The 16,520-nt window shown below is 44.1% G+C and overlaps 1 protein-coding gene across 1 annotated transcript in view; it reads left to right on the forward strand.

The window, feature by feature from the left end:
- The window catches only part of LOC134457386 (metabotropic glutamate receptor 4-like), a 227,956-nt gene that overhangs the window by 192,694 nt on the left and 18,742 nt on the right, over positions 1-16,520 (forward strand). The window contains exons 9-11 of the mRNA XM_063209386.1: positions 4,508-4,644; positions 5,490-6,097; positions 6,337-6,667. Coding sequence (XP_063065456.1) covers positions 4,508-4,644; positions 5,490-6,097; positions 6,337-6,667 — 1,076 coding nt within the window. The remainder of the gene's footprint in view (positions 1-4,507; positions 4,645-5,489; positions 6,098-6,336; positions 6,668-16,520) is intronic.

Below are 16,520 nucleotides of genomic sequence, written 5' to 3' on the forward strand. Positions count from 1 at the left end.
ATTGGCTGGGGAGCTGAATGGGGAGATAGCTACAGAGTGAATAGAGTGTAACAAATACTCTGTTTGAAATGTCTCCCTTTACCTCCCAGAGACCTGAGCCAGGTCTCAGTACTGCTCAGTTGCAGCTTTGTAAAGTAGTCAAAGTGGAGCAAGCTGTGCATATAGTAGCACATGTACACAGTACAGTATATCCATATGTCCATGGATTCTGTTTAGAAGGGAAAAGGAGAAATTTAACAACACGTGGAGATACATACAGTACCCGAAGCACATGCCAGCAAGTAGCAAGTACACTTAACAAACACTACTTGACCCATTTTAGCCGCATGCTGCATATTCATTGTTTGCGACATACGCCTGCGACATACGCTGCATTTTTTAAGTTAAAAATTTGAGTATGCTAGAGCTGAATTAACACATTCTAATGCCAGATGAGGGTCCTAGCTTTTAAATGCAAGCTTTTGATGTTTTTATCTGCTTCGGAGGCTGAGATATTTAAGTTTTCATAGGCAGAGGGCACCTTTTCCCAAAAAGGGCTTAGGCATTCAGCGGGTGTTTTTTGCCGGCGCCTTAGGCTAAAATGGGGTAAAAGAACCATACATGTTCAATTAACAGTCTTGAACAAACCGGTGTAATTGTTGAAAAGCACACTTTAGAATAAAACTGCTGCTACACTGATGCTTGCAGTGTTTAGTGAGGTCTATGTAATCTTAACCCCACTTTACTTGTCTGTGCCCATATCTCAATATTGATAATAATCCCCCTTCACATCCCCAATTCATATCTACTTTCTAATTCAGCTCCACATCCCTGGTACAGTAGCTCCTGCACCAGACGTAATTGAAACAATTTGAAAGTGAAGGTTCCTGTTACTTTAGCCTATGTTTTATTCATGCAGAGTTCTGCTTTGATGGCTGCTGAGTCTCTACATAATCTCTGTATAGATAACACAACATGACACACTGGATAAGGCATCTCCCAGAGACTGATTGAGCTTCAGACTTTCCCCTTTGATTTAATTGTCATATCCACTCATCTCTTCCATAACTTGAGCTCTGATGATCACATTGCAATGGCATTTTCAATTTTTTGCATTTTTTTTTCTTTGTTTTCTTCATTGCCACTATGTTATTTAAAGGGACACTCCACCCATTTTGCATTAGGCTTTCCATTGATAGACACCCAGTCATACTTTTGAATGGTCTTTCAAAAATCTCTCAATTCCCCCTGAGATAGGAGGAATCCGCATTCATCTCTTAACACTTCCTGTGTCAATGATGTAAAAATGGTCATTTTGCATCATCGACATAGGAAGTGTAAGAGAGGTGGATTTCTGTTGAGACTACAAGCCTTTTTCCCACCTTTTCAACCCCGCCCATAGGGGGTTGGACCTAATGCTCTAACAGACCTATCACAGATCAGTGTCCCAGTGCTTTTGAAATCACTGGCATTGAGGCTCCAGTAAGCAGTGTTGCCAGATTGGGCTGTTTCCCACCCAATTGGGCTGCTTGGGATGGCCGTCTGCGGGTAAAAATGGCATTTTACAGGAAAACTCGCCCAATCTTTCCCATCGACATCAATATAATTGGGCGGAATTTAGTGCTTCCAGGCGGATTTTGAGCATTTTTTGGGCTGGAAATCATCAGCCTCATCTGGCAACACTGCCAGTAAGTCACTGGCATAGCTGGAAAGGAGAAGCTGGAGCACACTGCAGCTTAGTTTTCAAGACTTTATTTTGTGCACACACCCGACCAACGTTTCGGTGTTGCTACACCTTCTTCAGAGTCAAATGATAGCAAGAGAGAGACACATTTCAGGACTTGACATTCACAGGTGATCCCACTTGGTTTGGCTAAATTGGTCTCATCTCATTGCAGGTAATTGACCCCACCCCCCAACACCAGGACAAGATTGCAGACAATTAGACAGAGAGGCTTTGTGGAAAGGCATTTTGGATTCATACTCTAAATTCAGTGGAGCCTCAGGGCATAAATGAGGAACACAATATGTCTTGCTCTCTGTAACAAATTGTTCCAGCATCGCGGCAGTGGTCTTCTAATAATTGTAGCTGTGGTTTTATTGACAATGTTCTTTGTGTATTGTTTTCTTTCACTTTTTTATTTTGTTTTGGGAAGTTGGCAAGCTGTCTAATTGTCTACAATCTTGTCCTGGTGTTGGGGGGTGGGGTCAATTACCTGCAATGAGATCAGACCAATTTAGCCAAACCAAGTGGGATCACCTGTGAATGTCAAGTCTTGAAATGTGTGTCTCTCTCTTGCTATCATTTGACTCTGAAGAAGGTGTAGCAACACAGAAACGTTGGTCGCGTGTGTGCACAAAATAAAGTCTTGAAAACTAAGCTGCAGTGTGCTCCAGCTTCTCCTTTCCAGTGATGTCTGTCCCACTGTGATGCACCTGCAAGGAGGGTTGCCAGATGAGGCTGATTTCCAGCCCAAAAAATGCTCAAAACCAGCCTAGAAGCTCAAAATCCCGCCCAATTCTATTGATTTCTATGGCTAAAATTGGACGGGTTTTTCTGCTAAATGCCATTTTTACCCGCACACGACCATCCTAAGCAGCCCAATTGGGCGGGAAACAGCCCAATCTGGCAACACTGCCTGCAAGCTGAGGGAGGGATGATACATAGAGTCCCAAATAACTGGGTGTGGCCTGTGGAACTTGAGCATTGCAGTGCATTATGGGGATTGTTGTCACAAATCCACAAGCACTAAAAAGTCATTTTCTGCCTTTTCTTGGCCAAGAAGGCACCAAATTAGAAATGTATGTTACTATTCTACTATACATATGACCCACTTTCAGTAACATATTCATGTATCCACCGGTGGAATGCCCCTTTAAAGGAAGAAGATGTTGGGAATATCAGGGGGGGACACCACAATCCCAGTGTTTGCTAAAGCCAAACTGTCAGTGAGAAGTGTAGAGAGAGGGAGTAAGAGAGAGATCAAGATAAAATGAAAAATAGAAAGGCCTGGTTTTTAAAGCATTTGCTAAAACCAGTGCAAAACTGTCAGAGACAGAGAGAGAGACAGAGAGAGACAGAGAGAGAGAGAGAGTTGGGGGGGTGGGAGGGTTGAGGACTCTGAGTCAGAGTCATGCCTCTCTGCATTCAGACTATTTCATCTGTTTGCTTGCTTGCTTGGCTGTCTTGGCATCTTCCTTATCCTTGAATGCACAACTGCTCATAAAAACTCATATAAAATAGTGTGCGTGTGCGTGTGTACTTGCATGCGTGTGAGCGCATGTGTGCGCGTGTGTTTGTAAGTAGTGCTAAAGTGCCAAGTAAGTGGCTGAATGCTCGGCAGCACACACGCAGGGCACAAGTTCCAGGTTGCTTCAGTGGTCCTGCACACATGTAAGCATGTCACTCCCACAGAGCAGACTCTCTCACAACATTGAAGTCTGTCACCACATTACAGTAATGGCAAATGCCGTATACTGTAACATATTAACATCACTCTGGAAACAGCTCTGATGTATTGAGGAGGTCATACATGTTTGATATGTTTTCAGTCACTCAACCATTCAACCATACCATTTACAAAGTTCAATTGTAGGCTGAATGGTTTCCATGACTTTGTAGGAACTGGTAAGACTAATAAATATATCAGTCAGAAAGGCAATAGGGATGAGCATGCTGCATGGGCCAACTAAAAGCTTAACACCTCCAACCAAAGTCTTACATAAATGATAAAAAGCAGAAATGCATGACAGATGAGTAACACATATGAAAGTATTGCAGCACAACATACCTCAAACAGGAGCAATGCATAGCCATAGACTAAGAAATGAAGTTTTAAGTAAGCATTTTTTTCTTAAAATTAATGCTCCGGTTTTAGGAGCCTGTATACATAATATGCAAAAAAAACTCAGCAAAATGGGTTAAACAAAATATCTTCCAAATTACCAGTTGCTGATTGCATTGAGCAAGATCATGTAAATCTCTGATAGACTCCCCCAGAGCACCCTTCCCCCAAAAGATAGCAAACCTCATGCTCGGCTGTCAACCATTCAGGAAGACCGATTTCTCTCCTCCCAGGGTACACGTTTAGCATATTTGCAGTAGAGAGAAGGAGAAAAAGCACATCCAAATCCTTACAGTATCTAATAGACATAATGTCAGCTGACAAACTTTAGGGCTGATAAATAATACACCCTTATGCTGAGGGAGTGGTAAATAGCATCATCATTGGTCTACATCGTGACACTGAAATATTTTGTTGTTGGCTGTTGTGTTTGCTCACAGACATCAATATATTGCTTTGGTATTTCATATCAGCCTCTGGCCATGATGCGTATCTTCCGGATGTCATGCTTATGATGAACATACAATATGTAAACCATCAATAAATTCTCCTTAATGTCATGTCGATATGTATGTTAGTAATGATTTTGTGTCAATGGAGAAATATTCCTTCAAAAATAATGTTTTCATTTTCCTCTTTCATCTCTCCCTCTCCCTCTCCCTCCCCCCCCTCTCTCTCTCCAGGGATTGCTGGCAGTCCCGTGCTCTTCAATGTGAATGGAGATGCCCCCGGTCGCTATGAGATCTTCCAGTACCAGATCCGCAACCACTCTATGGAATACAAAATAGTGGGCAACTGGACAGACCAGCTGCATTTAAATGTACGTTGGACACATTGGACATGCACAGGCATGGCGCCTCGAGCAAATCCTCATTTTGCTCACAGCCTCCCCATTTGCATGAACAGAACAGGGTTGTTGAACTGATCATGGTAATCTAACTGTGTTATCCTGTGTCGTTGCCAATGTAATGAATAGCTACAGAACATCCACACCGTGTAGAAACATTGGTCAGTGTGTTTGCATCTGTGTTTATGTGCTGAATGATTCATGCTATTGCTCAGATCATATTAATACTTGCCGATTGGGTATGCATTGGAGAGGCTGACATGGTTATACAAGATTGCCTTCAGATTTATGTCATGCTTTAATGCTTCTTGTTCCACCTGCTCAGTGACCCACCACCCACAGGTTTCCTACACTTCCTGAAAGAAAAAAAAACTATTTTTGTACAAGGTGCACTGAGTAATATTTTTAGTGGTTAATTTCCAGAATCCATGCTACCCATTCACAAATGTTTTTCATGAATACTTACCACCATCATTAAATTCTAAGTAGTCTATTCATTATGCACTTTTTATACATGAAAAGGGGGATCTTCTCCATGTCCACCATTTTGAATTTCCAGAAATAGACATGGTTACTGTACTTTGGTTATACAATAAATATTAGTTTATTACTTTGTAAATATTCATGAAAATATCAAATTTGGTAATACGCAGCATAGTTTCAATGAGCAGCATGGTTGCAGTACACATTCTGGCCACAATCCTACACAGTGCACCTTTGAAATGAAGCCTATAGTAAAACATATATTTTTCTATGGTCATTGGGAATAATCATGCTACAAAGAGCTGAAAAAATCACAAATTTAAATACTTTGCCAGGTGAATGACATCCGGTGGCCCGGCGGTTCCCGCGAGGTGCCCACGTCCATCTGCAGCCAGCCGTGCCGACCAGGCGAGCGCAAGAAGTCGGTGAAGGGCATGCCCTGCTGCTGGCACTGTGAGCGCTGCGACGGCTACCAGTACCTGGCCGACACGCACAGCTGCAAGATGTGCCGCTTTGACCTGCGGCCCAACGCCAACCACACGGGCTGCCAGCCCATCCCCGTCATCAAGCTGGAGTGGAGCTCGCCCTGGGCCCTCATCCCCGTCTTCATCGCCATCCTGGGCATAGGCGCCACCTGCTTCGTGGTGGCCACTTTCGTGCGCTACAACGACACACCCATCGTGAAGGCGTCAGGTCGTGAGATGAGCTACGTGCTGCTGACGGGCATCTTCCTGTGCTACGCCACCACCTTCCTGATGATCTCGGCGCCCGACGCCGGCGTGTGCGCACTACGCCGCATCTTCCTGGGGCTGGGCATGAGCGTGAGCTATGCCGCCATGCTCACCAAGACCAACCGCATCTACCGCATCTTCGAGCAGGGCAAGAAGTCGGTGAGCGCCCCGCGCTTCATCAGCCCCGCCTCACAGCTGATCATCACCTTCAGGTGCAAGCCTCAAAACCCTCCTTTTTGATTTTCAGTGCATAGTGCTTTTCATATGGGGTGTTATTGTCATTGTATTGTCTTCTGGTGATATTGTCCTTCTGTCTTACTGTGATATTGTCATGCCTTGTATCTTGTGTCATGCCTTGTCTTTTGTTGATTTGTCATTGTTGTCTAGGCTGTTGTCTATGGTATCTTGGAAGGTACTTTAAATAAAATGTAATATTATTTTTATTATTCAGCCTGATCGGGGTGCAGCTTCTGGGTGTGTGCATCTGGTTTGGCATGGACCCCTCCCCCCTAGCCATTATTGACTATGAGGACCAGCGCACGTCCAACCCCGAGCTGGCGCGTGGCGTGTTGAAGTGTGACATCTCGGACCTGTCGCTGATCTGCCAGCTGGGCTACAGCATGTTGCTGATGGTCACGTGTACGGTGTACGCCATCAAGACGCGCGGCGTGCCTGAGACCTTCAACGAGGCCAAGCCCATCGGCTTCACCATGTACACCACCTGTATCATCTGGCTGGCATTCATCCCCATCTTCTTCGGCACCTCACAGTCCCAAGAAAAGGTACAGGAGGATGTTGCCGATATCGCTCTGCCGTCAACCTCTCAGCTCTCTCTCTCTCTCTCTCTCTCTCTCTCTCTCTCTCTCTCTCTCTCTCTCTCTCTCTCTCTCTCTCTCTCTCTCTCTCTCTCTCTCTCTCTCTCTTTCTCTCTCTCTTTCTCGTGCATTAGTGAGTCTTATCTGTTAAAATAAATATGTTTATTTTGCTCCCCACTGCTGGGCTGACAGAATGGAGACTGCTGATTCAGGAAACAACTCTCGCTTTCAATTATCTGGCTTTTGAAAGGCAACACAAACTGGAAGTGTGCAACACTGAAACACTCCTTGTGATAGATAATTTTCAAAATGGAGTGTCTGTGGGCAGCAAAGTTGTTCCAAGGAGAAGGACTCATACAATTTCTTGCAGCTAGCAAGGGAGAGGGGTTTTTAAGATGAGAACTGCGGGTTAAATTGCCATTGTTGTGTATGATCCATTACTTGAGCTGAGCTATTAATTACTCAAGGTGTGTGTGTGTGTGTGTGTGTGTGTGTGTGTGTGTGTGTGTGTGTGTGTGTGTGTGTGTGTGTGTGTGTGTGTGTGTCTGTTTGTGTGTGTGTGTGTGTGTGTGTGTGTGTGTGTGTGTGTGTGTGTGTGTGTGTGTGTGTGTGAGGCAACGATTTTGTTAGCTTGAGTGGGTGTGGGTGTATTTTGACTTTGTTCGTTTGTGTGTGTGTGTGTGTGTGTGTGTGTGTGTGTGTGTGTGTGTGTGTGTGTGTGTGTGTGTGTGTGTGTGTGTGTGTGTGTGTGTGTGTGTGTGTGTGTGTGTGTCCTTGTGCATGATTGTCAAATCAAATTAAGTTTATTTATATAGCCCATTTCATACACAATAAAGCATCCCAATATGCTTTGCAAATAACAATGGAAACAGAACAATGTAAGTGCAACAATAACATAAAACAATGTAGTAAGCATGTTATGGTACATTTTTTACAATAAAGAGTGCAAAAACTAGAGACGCACCGGATCCACGATCCGGTTCCGGTTCTGGCCGGATAATAGCCTTTTTCACAGGCTCTGGTACCGGCCGTACCCAGCACGCCGAACCGGACCCGGATCCAAATTTGTAAACGCAACGTGAACATCGTCATCAAGTGCTTTGCATTCGCAATGGAAGCAATGAGCTAAAGGAGTGTACTGACACCGTAGGTTTTCCCTCTTTGCCCTTTTTGTGACGTTTTTACGTTGCCAAGGCTTTTCAGTCAGTCTTTGACAACCCCAATAGCTGTCTGGAGTGAAAGGTTTTTTTAAAGATCATAAAGAAAACCCATTGGAAGCGGTCGTTGCAGGCGGTGTGGCAGGAAGCCATAAGTAAAATAGACGCAGGCCACAAGTTTAAAAGGAATTCATAGCATATTATTTTACGTCTAGTCTCAAAACAAAATGCCATTTGAGACAAGTGTTCGATGGAATGAATAGTGTAGCCTATTCAATCCGAAATATGCACTGATACTAGTGCACTGCAGGCCTCTCCTGTCTGTCGGGTTATTGGCAGTAATGGTTGTTGCAAAGGATCTCTTCTTTTAAAAAAAGTTATGCGTCCAATTTTATGATGATGTGTGAATTCCGACACAGCACACTTTAGTATTGTCTATCAGATGGTGATTATAGACCAGTTATGCTGCTTCGACTCTCTTCAACTACGCCTCTTCTCACCCTCGTTCAGTGTCTGACAGACACACATCAGTGAGAAGAGCTAGGCTGGAGGCTGCAAGTGCAGGGAGTGGCTAGAACTGAACACACTAGAAAGCTACTCAGCAATCGCAAAAGTGTAGGTTCTTTGACATTTTGCAAAGCATACACTAATCTATCTATTTCAAAGTCTCACAGCAGAGCTAAATACTGCCTGATGATTGTGATGTGTGCTTGTCTTGTGTGTCTTTGTGCCACCACCAAAGCTAATTTCCCATTTCATGTAAGGTTAATGGACAATAAAGAAGTCCAAGTCTCTCTGTTTAGTGTTAACAGTGGTTTGGACCAGTTACAAGATCTCCAGATCTTAGACATCTGGAGATCTGACTCTACTGCTTGAATCTATTTGTTTCAACACGAGCAACAGTTCTTAACCTTTGTGTCTCCCCCCCAGTTCAGTTTTCTCTCTGTTCAGTTTTCTCTCTGTTCAGTTGAAGAAAATTATGGGGCAACCAACTATTCATTTCACTGACACAATGAGAGAGAGAGCCCAGAGGGGCTCATTAGGAGACAAAGCTCAATAGATCTGTGTGTGATCTGAATAGGGATGGTAGGATGTGTTTCTTTATGAGTTGGCCTACTGGCAGCATACTGTATATTGAACAAAAGAGGCCCAAGTATCAATTTTTGGGGGACACCACATGTTAGTGTTTCCAATAGACACGTGAAAGTGACACTGAGATTCAAGAGCAAGTTTATGTGTCAATGGCTACGTTTCACACAAGGGGGGGGGTGGGGGTGGGGGTGGCTTAAGGGCGGGTTATACTTCTTTTCAGTGCCACGGAGTGAGCTTGTCGCACCCATGATGCAGTTGATTTTGGTTTCTGCCCTGTTTTGAAGCGCGGTCTGCGCGATGTCATTTCACGCTCAAACTGCCTTCAATACAAAGAGTAACCTAGACGTGTCGGTTGTTTTTAAGCTTCACAGTGTCGACGACAATGAAAATGAAACATTACATATTTATGTCACGTGCATTTTTGATCGCACTGGCAGCCAGCGCATAGTTTGGAACAAAGAAGTTGCTCATTTGTCGAGGATAGGTCGCACGAAGCGGAATGTTTCCTCGACCTCGGAACACTGTTCAACTGTCCAAATAACTTCGGCTCAATTCGAAACAGCGTCGTAACTCGCAAGCGCACGTGTTGTCTTTGGTTCATCAAACGACAAAGCACGGGCAACTTATTTAAGGAAGAGCTCACAGTCCGTATAGACCGACGTAGGTTAGAACAAGGAAGTAGCTTGTTCTCTCGACTCGAGGACAGAGCAGGCTGGTCGAGAGGACCAATCAGCGACCTATTTTCGCCCTTCACGCCGTCGCTGTCTGCATTATCCCTGCGTCGAGACACAATTTCGGGGAGGTGCCCCAGAGTACCTGCGTGATGGGGGGGGCTTCACTCCGTTAACTGCGCGGCTCACTGCATCATGACGCAGGGACGCTGATCTCGAGGCATAAACCACCCTTTACTGTGGTGGAGATTGCAGGCGAATCACAGTGGCTTGTGTTTGAGGGAGCGCAGTGGCTGCTGACAGAGATGGCAATTACCACTTGTCTCTACTGCCTGTCTGACTTTGTGCCACGTAAACAGGTGGCACATTCTCTGCACGCTCCAGGCTTCTTGTCTTGAACGTTTAAGACAAACTGTCGCATTAGACTTAATTACTGTAGTGTCCGTCTGTATGCGCAGGCTGGCATCAAATTTATTTCACTCCAGTGCATTCTACATTGAGGTGTGCCACTGTTGCCACGTGACTAGGTTTGCTCAGTTTTCTCGCCATGTTGGCGAATTACTGTTGCTGCTGCTAAACACGAAAATGCTCTGCTGTGCCCTGAAAACCATGACTAACCCTAATCTGTCTGTAAAGCAATGTTTCTGCCGAGAATAGCAAAACAAGCAAGGAAAATGGCTACATTGTGGTGAAATTGCACTCTGACCAAAACCATGCCTAAACTTAGCCTGTCACAGGGCACTGTGGAGCACAAGGCAACCTGCAAATTCGTGATTCACAAACGCGAAATCAGGTGTAAAGTCGCTGTGTTAACTTAACACTATGGTGTGATGACATGTTGGGGGTGCATATGCCTTTGATTAAAGCCATTGTCAGAACGTTTGTAGCGCACCTGGATAAACACTAATGATAACAGCGCAATATGGCGTTGTGTTCACATTTATGAAGGCTGGTTTTATAAATCCTGACAGTAATAACACTGACAAAGTGACAAGTTTTGTTAAAATAATACCACTTCATAACAGAAATTTGTCATGTGATAAGTACTTAATTCTGTCGGTGTCAAAATTGTTCTGTCTTCCTAAGTAAATGGGCCTATTAGTGTAATTGTGTCGCGCTTAGACACACTCAATTCACTTATTCAAGCCACTGAATGGTGGGAAATGTGTTTCAACACCATAATGACACATTGTCTTTGTGTATTTGTGTGTGTGTGTTCGTGTGCGAGTTCATCAGTGCATGCTTACGGTACATCATGTTTGTGTGTGTGTATTATGAAGACAGAAGCGTGTGTGTGTGTGTGTGTGTGTGTGTGTGTGTGTGTGTGTGTGTGTGTGTGTGTGTGTGTGTGTGTGTGTGTGTGTGTGTGTGTGTGTGTGTGTGTGTGTGTGTGTGTGTGTTCAGAAGAGGTTGGTTGTGCTGATGGCGCGGATGGGCGTGGGGAGTTATGGTGCTCACTGACAATATTATCAAAGCATGGCAGTGCTTTCCTCTACCTGTGATGGAAGCACACACACACACACACACACACACACACACACACACACACACACACACACACACACACACACACACACACACACACACACACACACACACACACACACACTCCCCCCTGTCTGTGTAATGTTGGCAGCCCATCACATAATGTGTGAACACCCCGTTCAGTGGCACAGAGGAGCTTACAATGAGGCGACAAAGTGTTGCGTATGTGTGTGCTTGTGTGTGTGTGTGCGCACGTGTGCGTGTGCGTGCGCGTGTGTGTGTGTGTGTGTGTGTGTGTGTGTGTGTGCGTGTGTGCGTGTGCATGTGCGTGTGTGTGTGCGCTGTCGTGTTGCTGCCAAGGTTTGCCAATGGACTAGGCGAGTTGCCTGGTACGAGTCTGCCAGGCGTGACTACACACTCTGCAGTTTTGATATCTAACTTCAGCATATGGAGGGGAACAGAGCAGCCATGTCTAGCTTGTAGCTCTCTGCTCCACCAAAGGCAAGATGTTATGCAAGTGGGTAGGTGATGGGGTTGTGTGGGGTGGAGGTGTCTCCTGAGACAATTTCACAAAATGGAATGTGTGTGTGTGCCGTAGGCCATTTGAAATATTTATTTTAACTGTTGTCCTGTCAGGCAGTGAAGAACTCATTACAGCTCATCACAAGCAGGGGAGCAGAGAAATTAATCATTTGTTATGTCAGATATGACAAATACTGTTCAAATAAACATTGCCATGAAAAAAGGGAAATTTAAAGAAAATAAAGCAATTATTTCAAGGAATGTTTGAGATCCTGTCCACACTTTCTAAGAGAGCACAAAAAAAGTATTTTGTCCCTGTGGTGAATCTAGCAACATTCGATGCACAACGGAGAAGTATGATAGAAAATCATCTCTGTCAATACAACTCGGTACAACTGTGTTGAGTTTTTTTTAGGAGATGAAGAGGTACTACACATATAAAATAGGCTTTACTATGAAACATAACCTGCTGTTCTCCACCTTTTTCAGAACAAATTACCCAAATTCCCAAAGTTTGTGTGTGCGTCTGTGTGCGTCTGTGTGCGTGTGCGTGCGTGCGTGCGTGCGTGCGTGCGTGCGTGTGTGTGTGTGTATGTCTGTGTCTGTATGTGTGTCTGTATGTGTGTCTCTGTATGTAGTGTACGTGTGTGTGTGTGTGTGTGTGTGTGTGTGTGTGTGTGTGTGTGTGTGTGTGTGTGTGTGTGTGTGTGTGTGTGTGTGTGTGTGTGCGTGCGTGCGTGCGTGCGTGTGTGTGTGTGAATTATTCTCTCTCAGTGCTGTCAATACGTACAGGACCAATATCAACAAATATCCACCACAAGAACGTACCGTCATCTTAAAAATATCAATAAATGCTTACAGTGCCATCATTCCAGAACATATCAACAAATATCTACTATAAGATCTTCCTCCATCTTAGAGGACATCAACAAATACCTACAGTACCCCTGTGTTAGAAGACATCACTATCTCCTCTACACATCCGTTGGGGTGCGTAAACAGGGACTTTGAGGATGTCCATCAGTTTGACACAGGATGGCAGCTGTGTGTGATCATCTAACCATATATTTTGAGCAGATATACAACTTTATTTTTCAGCTAAAATTGAGAATAAGTTAGTGATTACAGAGATTTAGCAGTTTTCAACTTTGGTTATTCTGATCATTCATGTGCAACTTCCAAAATCTCAGAATCTAGATTCTATGTATGGCAACAGGAAAAACATACAGACACCAGCTCTAATGACATAATGATAAAAAAGCAAGGTATCACAAGCAAATCAAGAAAGTAACTTAAGCAAAAGAGAAGCAATTACACAATTCTTAATGTACAAGGAATCTTAATTACTTTGTCTGCTTAAGCATGTTTTCATTACAGATGGGTGGCAACAGCAGGTTTGAGGGGAGAAAGGGGACGGTAGTCGGTAGTGTGAGATTAAACTCGGTCATTTGGTGGGAAACACCCCATACAAATACGGGCTAACGTACACATACAAACTTTTTTCTTTACTTTGAGGAACACCTCAATGGTCTCGGCTGGAGGATTCCTCAAAGAGCTGCTTTCAGCGCCTGCTGATGAGCGAGGCGCTGCGATGGTATCTGCACAGCCAAGAGAATTAATCTGGCCACAGGGTTGACACACCACAGCAAAACAATTGTGTGTGCGTGTGTGTGTGTGTGTGTGTGTGTGTGTGTGTGTGTGTGTGTGTGTGTGTGTGTGTGTGTGTGTGTGTGTGTGTGTGTGTGTGTGTGTGTGTGTGTGTGTGTGTGTGTGTGTATGCGTGCTTGCATGCATATGTGTGTTGGAGGGTTTTGGTCCGTTTGCTAGGCGTCTTGTTGCACAGAGATAGGAACAATATTGTGTACAGTATATATGTGTGTGTGCAGGCACGTGCACAGCATAGTTGCCCACGGTGCCCGAGCAACTGCCCTTTTGCCCACATTGGCTGATATTGCCCTTCCAAGGGAGGGGAAAATAGTATGCCAATTATAATTTAATATTTCAATATCATTTGATTTCTTTATAATTCATAATTTTGATTGAAGTATTGTACAATAAAGACTTAAGTCTGTCATACAAATTCATCAGACCCGTCGAGAATGGGCACGAGTGATGTGAGGTAGGCCTACGCAGCAACTCCGGTGGGGAGGGAGAAGGCACGCGACAGGCGCTTGAGCGCCTAGACACGAAAGATTTTGAAGATGCCTGGGAGTCGGCTAGAGCCCTACACACAGTCAACATATTAGGGTACAAAATATGCTCACAATCAACCTCTCTAATACAATGTTGAGTTTAGAACTTTTAGTTATCATAAATCTGACAGCCAGCCAGCGCCACGTTTAGGTAGCAAAAAACCCGACAGCCAGCTGTAGATAGGCTATGCCTCGGAAAAATAGGCTAAGATTCCATGTTTCAACTGATTTGCTTTGCAATTCGTATTTTTGATTGAAGCTTCCTAAACTAAGTTTTCAAATTCAGATTCACCTGCACCTCGAGAGAAAAGGAGGGGCAGCTTGCGCGTTGCGGGGGACACGCGCAGCTCTAGTTCTACATGGGAGGGAGGGGGGAGCAAGCATGCATGCGACCAGGGCAGAGACGCAAAATATGTTGAAGATGTCGTGGGAGTAGAGCGACTGCCCTGATGGCCTGAGGTGAGCCTGAAACATAGTCTCTTAAAGCCGATGTCGAGTGTAGGACGTTTAGTGATCCTAAATAATCTGACAGCCGGTGTGCCACGTTCAGATATTGGGGAAAAACGACAGCCAGCTAGCTTGCAGTCAACGTTTTACATGGCTCAGGTTGTTTTGTGGAAGGCTAACCCAACTAAGAAACATGCAGATGACATGTCGTTTTATCAAGCAAGAGAGAACTCAAGGGGGTAGGCTAGCTAAAGGAAGCACATCTCTGCAGAGTTGGCTGCGAAAAAATGAACAGGTGCAGGTGAGGCAGAGAATCTTTTTCAGGATTGTAGAATTAGAGGTTTGATCTTGGTGAGACCGCTAGGAAAGTGCTTTTTCTTACACTGATATATTCTCCGACCCAGAGATACTGTTTCCACTGTCAATGTCCATGTAATTGAAATAAATCCACTCCACATGCTGACGTTTACTGTTCTTCTCAAGAGACTTAGGCCTACAAAATGTGCATGAACTAACTAAAATATCTGTAATGAAAATAAAAGGTTATAAAGTCTGCGAGAAGCTCGGAGATTCAGAGCAACAGATAAGAACTGGTCGCTCCCACCACGCCACGGTTCTTTGCGATCTGAAATGAAAGCCGGCTCGTCAATTCTTAAAGCGACAGTACACATTTTTAATATATGCTACAAAAGACCCAACAAATGACCTAAACCTGTGAATTCTTATTGTTTTAGCTTTCCTATACAATATTCATCATTTTAATAATGGAATATGCCTATTAATGAAATTTCAAATTCAAATTAAATTATCTTTTTAACCATTTTTAAGCTATATTCTATTTATTATAAATTAAGTCTACTTTGGCTGCTACAAGGATTATAAAGATGACAGTGGGTTAATTGATTAAGCATCCTCAAATTTAGCCTATTCATTTACACATCATTTCATTTCATTTAAGATGAGGATGACTCAGAGCCACAGACCTCTGCACATAGGGCAGGTAGGCATAAGACTGATCATCTCTGTGACTGATACAGGTTTAAAAACTATCAAGGCTTTTTCTCATAATTTCATTTAGGGGCAGCCACATACCACACATGAGGAAATGTGGATCAGGAGACATTTAGGGCAGGTGGGCATAAGGTTGATCATCGCTGATATGATTAATAGGTAGGCCTACATGTTTAAAAACTAGCATGTTATATCATATGGTACGCATATTCAAGATACTATACAATAAAATAATATTAATAATTATGGCAATAATATACTACTTCTACTACTACTACAAATAATAATACCCATGGTGAAGTTTCCTAAAAATTCTGAAGGCCGCTCATTGTTGATGTTTTTTTTTTTTTTTGGGGGGGGGGGGGGTATTGCCCTTTCTTCAGGTTAGAGCAACTGCCCTTTGAGATTCCTGTGCACGTCCCTGTGTGTGTGTGTGTGTGTGTGTGTGTGTGTGTGTGTGTGTGTGTGTGTGTGTGTGTGTGTGTGTGTGTGTGTGTGTGTGTGTGTGTGTGTGTGTGTGTGTGTGTGTGTGTGTGTGTGTGTGACCAATATTCTGCTGAGGTGCAGAAAGGCCAGACATAATCTTCTCCAAGGATTACACTGCTGTACCCCACCCCCCACCCCCCATCTCTAGCCTATCTCTCTCTCACACACACACACACACACACACACACACACACACACACACACACACACACACACACACACACACACACACACACACACACACACACACACACACACACACACACACACACACACACACACACACACACAAAACCCATTTCCTGTCCTACTGGGCAATGCATGCCTCAGTTCTCTAGCTACTACCAAATGGAGTTTGCTTTCATCACGTGCAGTGTGTATAGGCTACTATGTGGAAAGGAATCTGTTACTTGCACACAGGCCCGTCGACTGGGGGTGGGGGTGGGGGGGTTAACTAAGTGGGCTTGCCCCAGCAAGTCCCACTTCTTGTAATCTCTAAGTCCTGTTTATGCTTGCTTGCATATCTTGTGTCAGTCTCTAAAAAGGCAAGCCCACTTTCAGCATTTTCTGTGAGAATGCAATCTAGTTCTATTTTATTTCAAAATAAGTTGATTGTAGGGAGGAATAAATATGCTATATTTGCCTTCAATAAATGATTTCTAGATCTTGTGCTTTTTGTCCTTAAAAATGGACCAAGTACCCCCTACCACCTGAAATGCTCATGGCTTGGTCTTTCCTTACGAGGGGGGGGGGACGG

Source organism: Engraulis encrasicolus, chromosome 10 (genome assembly GCF_034702125.1).
Source record: "Engraulis encrasicolus isolate BLACKSEA-1 chromosome 10, IST_EnEncr_1.0, whole genome shotgun sequence".
Taxonomy (NCBI): Eukaryota; Metazoa; Chordata; class Actinopteri; order Clupeiformes; family Engraulidae; genus Engraulis; species Engraulis encrasicolus.